The sequence below is a fragment of the Theobroma cacao genome, chromosome 4, assembly GCF_053813885.1.
Source record: "Theobroma cacao isolate CCN51 chromosome 4, ASM5381388v1, whole genome shotgun sequence".
NCBI lineage: Eukaryota > Viridiplantae > Streptophyta > Magnoliopsida > Malvales > Malvaceae > Theobroma > Theobroma cacao.
In genome coordinates this window covers 38,509,977-38,525,305 of record NC_142642.1, presented here as the reverse complement: position 1 = coordinate 38,525,305, position 15,329 = coordinate 38,509,977, and the positions used below count along the sequence as shown (strand labels likewise).

Here is a 15,329-nt window from a genome sequence, read left to right as displayed (position 1 = left end):
TAGCATTTTAGAAATAAAGAAATAATAAAAAATTGAGATTTATTAGGCACATAATTAAAAAAGTGAAAGAACAAATAATTTTATTAATTATTTTTTACTTTTATATTTTTTTAATTTTTATATATTTTTAATATAATTAATTATATTAAAATTATTATAAAATTATAAATCTTTTTTTAAATTGGCCTTCTCAAATTGGGAACCTAAAGCTCTTGCTTGGGTTGCTTCACCCAAGGGTCGGCCCTGTCCGTACAAAAAATTAAAGGCCTTCAACCACATCGGTAGAATATAATAAGATAAACAAACTCATAATTAATTATTGTTATTTTTTCTCTTGCTTTAAGAGTTCCAAATTAAAAGAAAAGACACTACTATAGTTGACTAATGGGAAACAATGAACATATCTAATCCATATAATTCCCAAATAATTTGCTCGATTTCTTTACCTATAAAAAATATATTTATTTATTTATTTCATCAATAATGGACGAAACATGCAAATATTATACAAGAAACAAATCAAATCTTATTATCTGCATACATGTTATAGCATTTATAACTCTAGATTCTCTCATTCTTCATCTTAAATATTACATTTTGGTACATTTGGAATCCAATTTTATACAAATAAGTGTAGCTCTATCCTATATTATAAAACCACAGTCTCCTTTCTTAAAATTAAAAGTACTTCTCTTGCATAAATTTATCTTTTAGATTTGAAAAGAATAAACATGCACTATCACTCAAAGGCTCAAAAGCCCTATTTTAAACAAAATAAAATGTTGGAAAGACAAGGAGAATGTATACATCTTCTTACATTTGAAGAGAAAATTGGTGATTTATTAAATTAAAGAAAAAATGAAAAATAAAATTTGGGTTTGATGAAAATAATCAAAATGAATTTATCAAATGAATTTTCAGGTGAGAATCTGAGGTGAAAAAGGTGGTTGTGATGGTCCAATCATATCCGAATTTGTAGCATGTGAAGTATATGTAGAGACCACTCAATAACTTTAAAGGCCTAAAGTGCCTAAATATTCAAATGAGGTATTGTTATTGAGATTAAGAAAAAAAATTTTACTGTTAATTGAAGATCCATTATACATATTACCATTAGTTAATTGAAAATAAAAAGAAATAGTTGAGAATTAACAATATTGTAAGAATTGATAAACGTTAAAAAATAGAGATTTATTAGACATTAAATCAAAAAAATATGTCCTTTTATTAATTATTTTGATTTTTATCTTTTTTTTATTGAAAATGAGATAAATAGTTAAGAATTAATAAAATGTGAAAAGTGAAAGAAAAAAAATACTCGTCAGACATTTCATTTGAAAAGCGAAAGAATATACATATATTTTTATTAATTATCTTAATTTTTATATATTTTATAATATAATTAATTATATTATTATAAAATTTATAAAATTTATGAAAAATTGAGACCTAAAACAAGGATTTCGGTGACTTTATAGCTGGCTCTAAATGGATGGTCGGGATACGAATCCAACAGATCTCTTTCATTTGTTGTACTCTTTTCTCAACCACATGAAAATGCTTGGTTGCTTTTGTACTTGTACAGCCAGGAATAAATTTGGGTAGTTAAGGAAGATTTTGACTTGATAATGTTCCCCTATCAATTGAAAATTCATGCGAATTAAACCCCCAAAAAATATGTACAACACAATATTAACGAAAAATTAGAAACTCAACTTCATGCACACTCAATTTGATAATGACAACTTAATTACTTTATTATAGCTTTTCTCGTGGGTTAGGAGAAGCTCAACTTCCATCCATAGCTTTGATTGATTGATTGAGCCTTTCATATTCTTTTGCTTTTGATTTTGTGCTTAATTGCTTGTATTAGATATTGATTGCTCTTTAATCTTGTTATAATTAAACACCCTAATTGCCTCTTAGATTATTCCATTTCAATAATCTAAGTTCCATGTCTTACTAATTTATGCAACTATCTAATACTTATCCGCAACCCTTTGTGGCACTTCTCCGTTTGGAAAATGGTGCCAAAGATGGAGAGACAAGGATCCATAATTCCGAATATTATCTAAAATAAAATATTTTAATGTTCAATACCTAATTGTTAAATGCAATCCAAAGGTGGGGTTCATCATTTTAAGATCTTCCTCGATAATAATATTTTAATACTTGAGACTTAATTAATAAATAAATATGATCTAAAGATACGATTCATGATTTTTTTAAAATTAATATTATAAAATTTATATCTCAATTATAATAATGTCATAAATTTCGTATCAGTATGAGACAATATGAGTATTTAGTTTAAAGTAAGAGTCTTCCTCAAGTTGATAGATATGCTTTTTGGGTTGAAAGTGTAGACTCGTGACATTCAGTATTGAAAACTTTTTTTTTTTTTTATAATTGGAGGAGGGGAATTCGAACCTTACTTTTTAAGTAGGAGGAGCATGCACCAACCAATGAGTTAAATACTCGGGTGCGTATTGAAACTTATTTTTTAACTCTTCAAATGTGGAACTCTTATGAAAAATACCATAGTTGAGGTAAGGTGAGACTAAGGTAAATTCTTTTTTTTAATGCTTAAAATTAGGAATATGCAAATGGATGGATAGGGTGGTTTGGTCCATCATACTTAAAAATCAAACGGATCAGTTATTTTTAAAAAACCAACCAAAACTAACCAAATATACAGGAAGATCAAACCGATCAAATATAGAATTGGTTTGGTTGATTCGGTTGTGGACCAATGGACCAAAATTTTACCATAATTTTTTACAAATTATAATATTAAAACTTATAAACTTTATCCATAATTATATATATATGAAATTAATTATATAACTTATATGTTATAATGTTTATATTAAAGTTTGTATAAATAATAACTAATCATAAACAATATGCTATAAAATCTAAGGTGATAGCTAATAAACTTTTTAAGTGTAATCATATTAATGAAGTTTATTATAAGTTATAGTTTTACTTATGTATAAATTAAATATATGTATATATAATATATTATTTTATTATATATATAAAATTAATAATACAAATTATATGTTAAAATGTTTTATATCAAAGTTTGTATAAATAATAACTAATTATAAATAATATGTTATAAAATCTAAGATGATAACTAATAAAGTTATTAAGTGTAATCATATAAATAAAATCTATTATAAGTTATAGTAATGCTTATGTATAAATTAAATATATATATATATATAATATGACTTTATTATATATATATATATGAAATTAATGACATAACTTATATGTTATAATATTTTATATCAAAGTTTATATAATAATAACTAATTATAAATAATATATTATAAAATATAAAGTGATAGCTAATAAAGTTATTAAGTATAACCATATAAATAAAGTTTATTATAAATTATAGTAATGTTTATATATAAATTAAATATATGTATATATAATATAATTATATATATTCATAACATTTTGTATTACAAAACATTACTAAAGTGTGATAATTATAACATATTAATATGTAGGATATTTACTATCATATATTATAATATTAACATATAAGTTATATCATTTAAAATATATAACTTGTAATATCATATTAATACATATTTATAAATAATTATAAATAACTAATATTAAATTGCTATAATTATAATTTGTGTATGTACATAAAATATCGTAATATATTTTAAGTATATTATTAGTTAAGTTTACTATCAATTCTTCTTAATATATTAAAATAGTATATATATTAATACATATATATAGATATATAAAACTAGCTTAGTTTTTTGGGTAGATTGGTCCAAAAATTTTAAAATAAAAAACCGAACAAAAAAATAATTGAACTAAATATTTTAGACTAATTAATCCAATGAACCAATTAAAGCAAATCGTTTTACTCAAATCACATTTAATTTGAATGAGTAATTAATCTGAATTAATCTTGCTCACCCTTAAATCGGTGGATTGGGTGATTTGATCCACCATACTTAAGGATCAACTGGTTTGATCTCCTAAGTGAAATAGCTAATGCAATGAGAGTGTTAGAATAGAATGTCGCGAATTACGTGTCAATAAAAAATAAGTTCCTTTATTAAGATTTTAATTTGAATTGATTTTAAAATTTATTACATAATATGCATATGAGCAACTTTTTTTTTTCATTTATTTTACAGATAATATCAAAATACCAAAATAAAATTAACTAATTAGGCAGAAGGACTCAATTATACAAAATTTCAAAATATAAGACTAAATTAACCAAATTTTGTTAAAAAATTAAATTGATGAAAATTTTATAATATATGGACTTACAGGGCGGAGCGTCCCTTTGTAATGAGGGGGCCATGGCCCTCTCAAATTTTTTGAAATTTTTTATATATTATATTTTTTTAATAATTTTTTTATTAAATAATTAATATAATTAAAAAAATAATAAAATGACCTTACAAGTCCCATTTAGTTTTACTCAAATTCTTAAATTTTTTTTTTACTTTTTAAGTTTCTCCACTCATCTTTCTCTCTTTTCTTTTCTATCCTTGTATTGTGAAATTATAAAGAGATAAAGTTTTATTTAATTTTTTCTATTTATATTTATTTTTTTCAATTCTATTCTATTTGCTCATATATTTTAAGTTTTTATAGATTTTTTTTTAAATTTTTACGAATCATCAACTATATTCTTTTTTTTTTTTGTTATATAGGTTGTATCTCTTACTTGTTATGATTTTTTTCTGTTATGTGGATTTTATTTTTAATGATTTTAATTTTTAAAAATTAAAAAATTATTGTATATGTAATTATCAAATATAAGTTCTAGTGTTGTATTATTAGTTATTGTTTAAAATTTCACCAATATATTATTTTTTATTAATCCTAATTATATAAGAAAAAATTATCTTGAGTATATGTTTTTAATGTGCTTTACATTTTATATTTTGTTGAAAGGAAATTATCTTGAGTATAAAAAAAAATTATTAATTCTATATATCGTATTTAACTATTTATATTTTATGCATTATAGTTTAATATTTAGTATTATAAACTTAAATATAATAAAATAAGAATATTGTATATTGACTACATTAATTTTTTAGTCGTTTATATTGAGAAAGACTAAACTTCAAAATAAAATAGATGATAACTTTCTTACAAATAATATAGTTGTTTATATGAAAAAAGATATTATCATCGTCAAACAAAACTTTCCTAAAACACTATTATAAGTTTTTTCTTTTTGTTTCTTTTGATTTACATGTTATATAAAATTACTGTCTATTATAAATCTTTTGATTATTAATGGTCGTTAAGTTCAATATATTAGTTTTAAAAAATTTTAACTTTTATTTTTCTTAACCTTTGGCCTTCCCAATAAAAATTGGTTAGCTCCGCCCCAGTGGACTTACGTGCTACTTTGATCATATTTTATTGCATGAGAGCTAATTATTAAATACAATAAAAAAATTTTGTTCCATCACTTTAAAAACTTAAATAATATTAATTACAATACGTGATTTGTCGTTTTAAGAACTTCCTTAATAATTACATTAAGAGCCAATTGATCAATTGGAATTCATTGCTCATAAAAACTATGGTCCATACATTGTTAATTATTAGAAAAAGACATCTAATTAAATTTGGAAGAAACTTCAAAATATATTCAAATTTATCATATATATATATATATATATATATATATATATATATTAAAAGGTAGTCTTTAATGGGTTTTTCGAAATGTAGATAAATGGCATTGTCATTCATTTATTTCAACCGATTAGCCTTCTCTCTGATTTCTGTTTATATACAAATTCGTACGGCAAAAATCTTGATTGATACTAACACTCTGTTTTAATATAATTTTATTGAAAATTAATATCATAAATTCTATATTTGGATAGTGTAAAATGTGTTTTTTAAAGTTAGAAATGGAAAAAAAAAAAACAAATAATGAAACATCTTATTCAATCAATTTGATGGGATACAAATGTCGGTTGGTGACGATAATACTCATCAAAGAAATTAAGCAGTAATGGATTACTATCTTATAAATATATTTTTAGATTTAATATTATCCATGACACGGACAATATCGAAAATTTTGAAAAGAAAATCAATTAAATTGTTACAAATTAAGCAAAATGGTTAATTTCGAAATGGGCTTTTAGGCAATTAGAGGTGATGCTCTCTAATGTGCAAGATTGGATATTTCATTTATTCCACATGATAGAGTAACAAGAAATTGTGAGTGTCCTATAGGGTTTGTGGAAAGCACGCAACACGAAGATTTTCAGGAACAAGAGTTATGAGCCGGTACAAGTAATAGAGTTAGCTGGCAATTTGATAGATTAATACAGGTCTGTTAATGGGGTAAGCACAAGGAGGACGAACTCTCAACAACATAGAACATGTAAATGGGAAGCACCAAGAGAAAGAAAACTGAAAGTGGATGCAAGTATATTTGAGATAACAAGTGAAAGGTGGCTGGGAGCTGGCTTTGTTGTTCGTAATGTATCAGGGGAGGTCGAATTAGCTAGCACGAGAAGAATGCTCACGGGTCAAACGGTGGAGGAAGCTGAATTAGCTGCCTTAGTTTGGTCTCTAAGTTGCTGCCAAAGGGAGAATATTATGATTAAGGAGAGTGAAATGGATTGCAAGGTGGTGGTTGATTGGATTAAAAGAAGACACTTGTCGGGTGTCTTGGGCCATATTATAGAAGATTGCCTTAATCTAATGGTGAGCATTGATTGTGATGCTATTCTCCATTGTCCAAGAGAGGGTAATGAAGTGGCACATTTGTTGGCTAAAAGGGCAAAAGACATGAGTGAGGAAGCGGTGGCTTGGTTTGATTTATCTCACATGCCTGATGATATTCAACTTGTTATCATTAGGAAGACTAAAAGTTCATTTGAAGGTGGTTAGGTTGAGGATGGATATTGTAATCCCAATAATTATATGGATATTGTAATCTCAATAATTATATGATTCAAAGGGTATTCTTTTTCTTTATTCATGGTTTTTATCTTTCATGGTTTTTTCATAAAGAGATTTTTAATAAGACTCTTTAACCATGTAAAGGGAAGATTTTTTAAACTATTAGTGATTGTCCCTTTATATATTTATATGTTAGATGTAATTCAATTTAACAAAATCATATTTCACTCCAAAAAAAAAAAATTCTTTCATGATGAAGTGATAGAACCTAAACGCAAAAGCTATAATTCTTCAACTGCTTTCAAAATGGGTGAAACCCAATTTGTTTGGAGTACAAAATAAGATATGGGTTTACTTGTTATACTAATCAGATTAACTCAAACGTACCCAACAAATTTATAACCCAAGCTGGCCCATCCCAGAGCGGATCCAAGTAATCCAATTGCTACCTATGCACAGCCATAATTGGATTATCTAATTGCAATGGCATGAATAAGGATGGTCTAGGACCACCCAACATGAGCATTTTATGATGGAGTGGTTACTTGTCCTAGTCGAACATAAATCTCCAACCAAATAGTGTTGCAGTTGTATTATCCGAGGCTGACAGCATTTAGCACTAGTTATGGTTATAAACATGTGATGCCGGTGAGGGAATATACAGGGTTGGAAGTGACTGGATAGTAGATTAGTCTCTTCTTTAAACTTCTCCTTGCCTATATCTTAGCCTTTTTAAACCACTTATTGAACAGCATTCAGCAAAAAACCTAGTGTTTCAGGATTTTTATCTAAAACTCACAGCCTATGACTATGGTGTCACCTGAATAAACCACAAAATACAATACATTTAAGTTAAAGAGACACAGAATTAATATTCATTGAATTTGCTATGGATATTTCATTACCACCTTGGCAAAGCTGAGATAGCTGCAGCCTCCAGTACACTGAAGTGGGAGAAATTGATGAAAGTGGAATGCACAGATATCGAGAATCTAACATTTCTGAATTTGTTTTAACAGGGATTTGGGCCAAAAGGATATGTTGAAAAGTAGTTTGCTTCAGCAACAGTCATGTGCTCTGTGGGACCTGGAGATCAAATAGTTTGCTCATCATTGCCTTGGTATCAAATGGCTAGTACAAGTTTGGATGGCTCTAGTCTAAACTAACATTGCGGTTTGTCAGCTAGCTGAGTTAATGACGATTGTGAAGCTGAAGTTTCTGAATCTGTCAAATGCTGAAGATTCTTAAGCAGCTGGAAGATTAATGCTTCCTTTCAAGCAGATTAAAATATATGTTTCAGATTTTAGTTAAGGTTGTTATAATTCTTTGTCAATTGTCAAGGTTCCAGTTTTACCTAAAGGGATGATTGGTATTGTAGCTAAGTAATGTCTTTATTAATCCTCATAAAGTTCCGATGCATCAACCTCCATTAATACGGGGCCAGAATCAAGAAACTTGGATAATTTAGAATCATCAGAGCCTCTGGTCTTAACACTTTCTAAACCTTGCAAGATTTTTTTGAGCAAATCATGCTTCACACTTAATCAAGACACTAATAAAGAGAATTCTAGCACATCAATATCATTTGGACTTCAAAATCCTCAAAAGATTTTCATTTTCTTAAACATTTATGATCACATATTCACATTGATCAAACTTCTTTACTCTTCCAAATACATAAGAACATGGAAAGTTGCATCATGCTCTACTCACCCAGTTTTCTAACTGAAACACCTCTGCAATCAATAAATAACAGAAGTTTTTTATATGTTCTACATAACAAGCCACGAAAAGCCAAACATAAACATCAAGAACATAGTTATGCTGCTGGTTTCTTGATAAATTACAGTGACATTTTTCCAGCATCTATCATATTCATGACAAGTGCCTCCATAGTGCAGGGCGATCTCTGGATATCAAGAGAACACGAGATGCCAAGTAGTCGAAAGAAGGGGAATACAAGTCATCTGGCCCAACAATCTCTCTGACATCTTGAGCGTTGCCATAATCATAAATGAAAGGCTGCAGCCCGTCATCCTTCAAAGCATCAAAGACGAAAAGCCCCAGCCCACAGACACCCATGACAAGGTTTGAATTTCCCCAGACCTGTGTTATGGCTGAATAATGGGAGTGAACATTCGATTCAGGCAAAGAATAAGTATTCAACAGCCTTTGTTTGCGCAATGAGAACTGTTGCACTTGAGAACAGCCCTGCTTTTTTCCTGATGATCTCACATTTGTGCATCCAAGAAAGATCGAATCCCCTCGAGAGAAAACTGACTGCACATTAACACCAACTTTTGCTATTTTCGCACCTATACCAGATGGGTGGCGAAAATCCAAGACATTAATAGAATCAGGAGTGCAGAATACACCATCATTTCCTTCAGCTTCTGAGGAACTTACTCTGCAATTCAGATTTTTCAACATTAGGACCTAAATAGGAATTTTTCTGTGCTTTCTTTTCTTCTTACATGATATGATAAAGAGGCATATGCAAGGCAACATTACATTAAGCAATCGCAAATTATAAGCAACAAAATTTATGTGAGATTAGTAAAATAGTGAATGATAATTTAAATTTGTTAACATCAATAAAAGAAAAAATAGATCCACAAGAAATATTCTGTTGAGAAACTAGAAAACAGCCAATGGAAAATAATTTGAGATAATCAAACAAAAACATAGGATAAAGTTCTAACCTTTGCCTAACTCCTCCACCTATCTCAGCATCAGTGTTATTTACATGAAGAGCCGATATTTTTCGACCAGATGAAGAGACAGATAGCAATGGCTGAGGATGTAGAGAGTTCACATCCCAGACAGAAATCATTTCTGCTTCTGCTATGACTACCTTTCCTCTGTTTCTCCACTGCAGTGGACTTGAATAATCCATTGTTGATACAGGCTTCTGCACCTCCCACTTCATTATTTCCTCACCATCACGGACGTCATATACTTTGACAACCTTCTGAGAGCTTGCAGTTGAGATGATAAGAGGGCCACATGGTTTATACCACCACTGCTGAGTTTCTGGTGATAAACTATTGCAAAGTGTATTTCTTCTATACAAAGTGTTATTTGGTAAGGGACCAAGTACCGTTCTCGAAGCTGTTTCCCCACACTCAATGTGGAAAGCTCGCACATCTTTGGTATAGAAATCCCATGAGCAGAATCCTGATTCTAATGAATTCCCAGCAGATGCAGCCACAACATATCTCCCTGAGCAACCATCCGCACTAGGAGCACGGATAATCCAACAATCTCTCCATATGTTAGGTGAGACACCTGCTGGAGGCTTGTATACTGCCTTCTCCTGAAATTACGATGGACTATCATTTTAAGATGTTGTAAGTTCAGTCGTGTGTCTATGACTCCATGTATTCATCAACATACTCACATGATATAGAGTTGAAAAAGAAAAAAAAAATTAATCAACGAATTTGTAAGAGAACATTTTGGTCATATAATTTCCAAATCAATGCTTCAACAAACTCAATAATTATTCAATTCCAAGATTAAATCCATCCAATTTTCTGGAAAACAGAATAAAGCAAGCAATAGAGACATTCAAATAATCAGAAATATAACTTATTTTATTTCAACATTTCAATTGGAAAAGAACACAACTGAAACACATAATGGAATGCAAATCATCAAACAGAGATGACATAATACAAAATGATACGTGGTTCACTATCATGAAACAACAGAGACAGATATCAGACAAGTCTGCTAGTTGATTAAAGGATATGAATAAAAAGACAACTTCAAACTGGAACAAAAAAGTATACCTCACAGTTAGCAATGTCATAAAAGGAGCATGACCCATCATCATGAGCAAGAAGAACTGCCTCTCCTTCTGACACAAACCATCCTCCAGTTGAAGTCTTGTGGCCAATTTCATTTAGCTGATAAATGTTAGTATCTTCAGTCTCCTCACCAGTAACAGCAGTTGGCCTGTTCTCCTGATCTTCAAATTCCTCAAGTCTTTCATCTGATTCAAGATTTAACTCTACACCATGCTTCACATTAAATATGTTCAAAGACCCTTGTGCTCCTGAAGCACCATCACCATCCATCTCCTGAGTATCAGAATTCTCCAAACTAACCTGTTCATTCCTTGTGGTGACTATAATTTGCTCCTTATTGAGTGAAGCCAAGAACTCCAGAGCTATTGGATTATCCTCAATGGGACTCAATAACTTCTTTTCCTCCTTTAATTCGCTACTGGGGTCTAAAGCATTAGAGGGTTCCTGACCTTGGAAGCCCCCTGATGATTCCTTCAATGATGTACGATTTCTAATCAACTTGTGATGAGGAAACAATCTAGCCTCCAACTCCTCGCTATTCAATTCTTTAACTGAAATTTTAACGTTACCAACCTGCTTACTCTGACTCCTCTCAACTCCTTTCGTACTCACATCTTCATCTCCAGAACCTTTTGAAACACTTGTTTTACCATTCGAATCAGTCACAACATGACTCATAGCCTTCTCAATGCCTGAAATCTTGTCCTGAATATCTGAAAGTATCAGCTTTGATGCATCCGGATTATTCATGTCAAGCATCTCCTTAGTCCTCTTAATATCTGTTGCAATTCTCTTCACCTTCCCTTCTAGAAAAGCAAGCTTTTCATGAAGCTTGCTTGGGTATTTAATACCTACCCCACTGCATCCACTCTCCTGTACACTCAAGTCCTTCTCTTTCGAAACCTCCAAACCCTTTCCACCACTCAAAGACTTCTCTTTTAGAAACTTTGCATCACATTTCTCATCAATCCTATCGCAAGCTTCAAGTTCTGAACCAAAATCTGAAACACCCTTTTCAACTAAAGCCCCAAAACCCCCATTTGGTTTTCCCAAATCAGAGCTAAATTTAACATCTTTTTTACAATTTCCATCCAAAACTCTAACCCCGTTTAATTTCTTCTCATTTTCCTTCACTTTCATTACCAAATTCTCCCTAAACGCACCATTTTCTTTGCAACCTTTAACTCTCAAATCCCTAAAACCCTTCTTTTCCCTATCAATTGAGATCCTGTCTTTCTTCAAATCAGAAAAAACCCTAATAAATTCAGATGGGCTCTGACTCCTACCTCTTGGCGCCGATGACGTGGACCACCGCACCCGGTCTTCACTGTCAGAGCCACCAAGCACCGCCGCCGACTTCTGGACATGTGGAACTGGCCGGATCAAGGGCTTCTGGACCACCACGGAAGCCCGAGAAAGACTGCTGGGCCTTGGGTTTTCTTTGCCGGAAGATGATTTTCTGAGGGTCGGATTGGAGATTGGAGTAAGGGTTTTCGGCGGTTTTTGATTGCCGGTGGTTAAGTGACTTAAGTCTCTCTGCCGGCGAACCGACGACGCTGACATTTTTATGCGATTAAATAAATTAACGAGAAGTTAATATGGAAACGGCGAAAAATGGGAATTGAAGCAAAGTTTCTGAGTTTAAAGATTGTGTGGGTTTTGGGCGGGAAATGAATGTGAATTTTAAAGTTTGAAAATTTTTGGGAGGGTTGGACTATCGGAGGGTATCTTTGCCATTTGATCTTGCTCTATTTTTTCTCTCTCTTGCAAATTTAGCTTCACCTCTGGGCCGTAGCCCATGAACAAATTTACTTATTTTGTTATAAATAAGAATTCTTTATTCTTGCTTGATCTACTTCGAATTACCTGTGGCCATGCACCTGTCAAACCATACAAGCCATAGATTTTGATTTTGGATTCTCTAACAGGAGTGGAAGATTCGACAACAACACTCTCAAAACTTGAAAATTACAGGACAAAACAGAACAAAACAAAGTTTCTCTTGCACAGCTTTAAAACAGGGGAGGCAAAGCAGGCAGAACCAGAAGCCATGGCTTCTTTAAGTTCTATCCTTCAAACCCCGACTTCTATCGTTTCTTCTTCCTCCACTAGCAACTCTCTCAATCTCCAACAAAAAGGATTTCCTTTTCTCGTTAAAGTTGACCGGCGTCCTGAGAGGAAGAGAAGCTTTGTTTTGAAGTCAGCTCTTGATGAGGTCAATGTTCTTGACCCACCACCTCCTCCCAGTGAAAATGCTAAAAGTGAACTCATTGCTTCTTTGAAGCTTAAATTACTGGTAAGTTTGGTAATAATTTTCACAACCTATTTCTGGGTTTTTGCTGGATTTTGCTCTTTCTTGCTTAATTATGTGTTTTTGCTGATAACTTTGTGAAGTGGGAACTCCCTCATACTTAAAAGGGTTATCCAAGAGTGTTCCGTTCTCTGATTTTCTTTTCATATAAAAAGTTATAAGTTTCATTTTTTTTTAATTCAACTTCAGTCTAGGCTAACTTGTTGAATTAAACCAATGGATGTGTGAATTTGTTACTATTTTTTTTTCCCAGAATGGATGCTTGGAAAGTAGGACATGAAATTAATTCCAGTTTAATATACCAATTCTATGGAATTAAAAAACTTTGCTTCTATACTGCGTAATTTCTTTTTAATTTCCGGAAGGTGGGAAGGCTTGAATTTTTTATTAGATGTTGATTCATTGCAATTGATAGATTAAGAGGATTCGGAAATTTGGGATTTTTATACTGTAATTCATAAGTTCCCTAATCTTTTTAGATAGTGATAGGGCAGACAAGGTTGCCATCAGCATATAGAAGTATCCATAAGAAATGTAGACCATAAGAATAAATCAAAATGATTATGCCTCAAGATATGGCATTTGTTTTGGTGTACTGATCAGGATAAAATAGCACCCAAAGAAAAGGGAGGATTTGAAATACATATGTGATTGATTTCCTTGTTGCATGTAAGATGTATTGGTTCATTATGAAACTTATAAAATTGAGGTGGAGGTGGAGCAAAATGTTTTTTCTATGCTGTCATTCTTTGAGATGTCTGGTTTGTCTAGGAGATCTGGGATGCTAATGAGCTCATTCCTCTTAAATTTATGATGTCTTTGACCCAAATCTTTCCTGAAAACATAGACACAGTTTTCCAGTAAGTTCAGACCAAGTGAATGCTAGTATTTTTCTATCTCAAATCCTATTGGGATAAGAAAGCACCTATGCAGACATCTCAATCTTTGTTTGTTTCTTAGTTCCAATTATTTTGCCTTTTCTTTTTGTCAGGGGAGGAGAGAAGGGAGGGGGCTAAATAGAGTTAATTATGTGTTAATGCAGTATGTTAATACATATGGGCTGATTGGATGCAGAGTATTGTTTCTGGGCTGAATAGAGGCCTTGCTGCAAGTGAAGATGATATTCAAAAGGCAGATGCTGCTTCCAAGGAGCTTGAAGCAGTTGCAGGACCGGTGGACTTATCTAGTGATCTCGATAAGCTGCAAGGGAGATGGAAACTGATATATAGCAGTGCATTCTCATCTCGGACCCTAGGTGGGAGTCGTCCTGGACCTCCCACTGGAAGGCTACTCCCCATAACTCTTGGCCAGGTGTGCAACAATTCTGATTTTGTTATGGTTGCTTTGCTTTGGGACTCTACCACATCACAGTCCTTGAGTACTTAACCAGAAAATATGGCACTAATGTATAAACTGACCAACCACAAAATCCCCAGCACTAATTTTAAGACTGGGGGATATTAGTTTTTTCACATCTTTCAAAAAATCTGTTAAACAGATATATTCTGCTTGTAGCCTAAAGATTCAAGATTTGTTTTATATTCAGGTCTTTCAGAGAATTGATGTCTTAAGCAAAGATTTTGATAATATTGTGGAACTTGAACTGGGAGCCCCATGGCCCCTACCTCCACTTGAAGTGACAGCCACCTTAGCCCACAAATTTGAACTCCTAGGTTGGTACTCGGTATTGCTTGTTTCTCCTATTTTTGGTTTTTGTTATTTTTGCTGCATGTTACTCTTTTCTTGTGATTTAGATAACAAACATGCTGATAAAAAGCTTCTCCTCTAATGCGAATAGGATCTGCAAATATCAAAATAACATTTGAAAAGACAAGTGTGAAAACAAAAGGCAACTTATCACAACTTCCACCCTTGGAATTACCTCGGATTCCAGATGCTTTGAGGCCTCCATCTAATACAGGGAGTGGTGAATTCGAAGTTACATTTGTTGATTCCGATACCCGAATCACCAGAGGAGACAGAGGCGAGCTCAGGGTTTTTGTCATCTCATAATTAGTTATAGCACGATCTGCATTTCCTATATCATCATCCCAAATCAAGCTTCTCTTGTGTATCCACATCTTCTGCTATCTTATTTTGTTACATTGGTCGAAAAATACTGAACTAGTAATAGACTAACCATTGACAACTGTAAAGTTCTATTCTGCTGATTTCATTACTTGCATGGCGTCGTTACGCAGTAGCCAAAGAGGAGAGGTCTGAAATTATGATTGAAGTATAATCCGCAACCACTCCTAAAAGGGCCT

The 15,329-nt window shown here is 31.7% G+C and overlaps 2 protein-coding genes across 2 annotated transcripts; one reads left to right on the top strand and one right to left on the bottom strand.

The window, feature by feature from the left end:
* Nucleotides 1–8,523: 8,523 nt before the first annotated feature.
* LOC18603257 (Transducin/WD40 repeat-like superfamily protein) lies at nucleotides 8,524–12,507 on the bottom strand. Its single transcript, XM_018120065.2, has 3 exons — nucleotides 10,734–12,507; nucleotides 9,642–10,255; nucleotides 8,524–9,346 (listed from the first exon to the last, which is right to left on the bottom strand). Exons 1-3 carry the CDS (start codon nucleotides 12,312–12,314, stop codon nucleotides 8,815–8,817), a joined length of 2,727 nt encoding a protein of 908 aa, XP_017975554.2. The 5' UTR covers nucleotides 12,315–12,507; the 3' UTR covers nucleotides 8,524–8,814.
* A 123-nt stretch (nucleotides 12,508–12,630) lies between these two features.
* On the top strand, nucleotides 12,631–15,218 carry FIB4 (Plastid-lipid associated protein PAP / fibrillin family protein). Its single transcript, XM_007035117.3, has 4 exons — nucleotides 12,631–13,047; nucleotides 14,137–14,373; nucleotides 14,609–14,735; nucleotides 14,861–15,218. The coding sequence occupies exons 1-4, from the start codon at nucleotides 12,802–12,804 to the stop codon at nucleotides 15,073–15,075; spliced, it is 825 nt and encodes a 274-aa protein (XP_007035179.1). The 5' UTR covers nucleotides 12,631–12,801; the 3' UTR covers nucleotides 15,076–15,218.
* Nucleotides 15,219–15,329: the final 111 nt, after the last annotated feature.

What these genes read in the sequence shown, in the direction of transcription:
- FIB4 (XM_007035117.3), top strand. Translation starts at nt 12,802, where the DNA reads ATGGCTTCTTTAAGTTCTATCCTTCAAACCCCGACTTCTATCGTTTCT. An exon ending in CTTTGAAGCTTAAATTACTG is followed by an intron (nt 13,048 to 14,136) that starts GTAAGTTTGGTA and finishes GATTGGATGCAG; the next exon opens with AGTATTGTTTCTGGGCTGAA. An exon ending in CCACAAATTTGAACTCCTAG is followed by an intron (nt 14,736 to 14,860) that starts GTTGGTACTCGG and finishes TAATGCGAATAG; the next exon opens with GATCTGCAAATATCAAAATA.
- LOC18603257 (XM_018120065.2), bottom strand. Translation starts at nt 12,314, where the DNA reads ATGTCAGCGTCGTCGGTTCGCCGGCAGAGAGACTTAAGTCACTTAACC. An exon ending in ATGACATTGCTAACTGTGAG is followed by an intron (nt 10,256 to 10,733) that starts GTATACTTTTTT and finishes TCGTAATTTCAG; the next exon opens with GAGAAGGCAGTATACAAGCC. An exon ending in GGTGGAGGAGTTAGGCAAAG is followed by an intron (nt 9,347 to 9,641) that starts GTTAGAACTTTA and finishes TCTGAATTGCAG; the next exon opens with AGTAAGTTCCTCAGAAGCTG.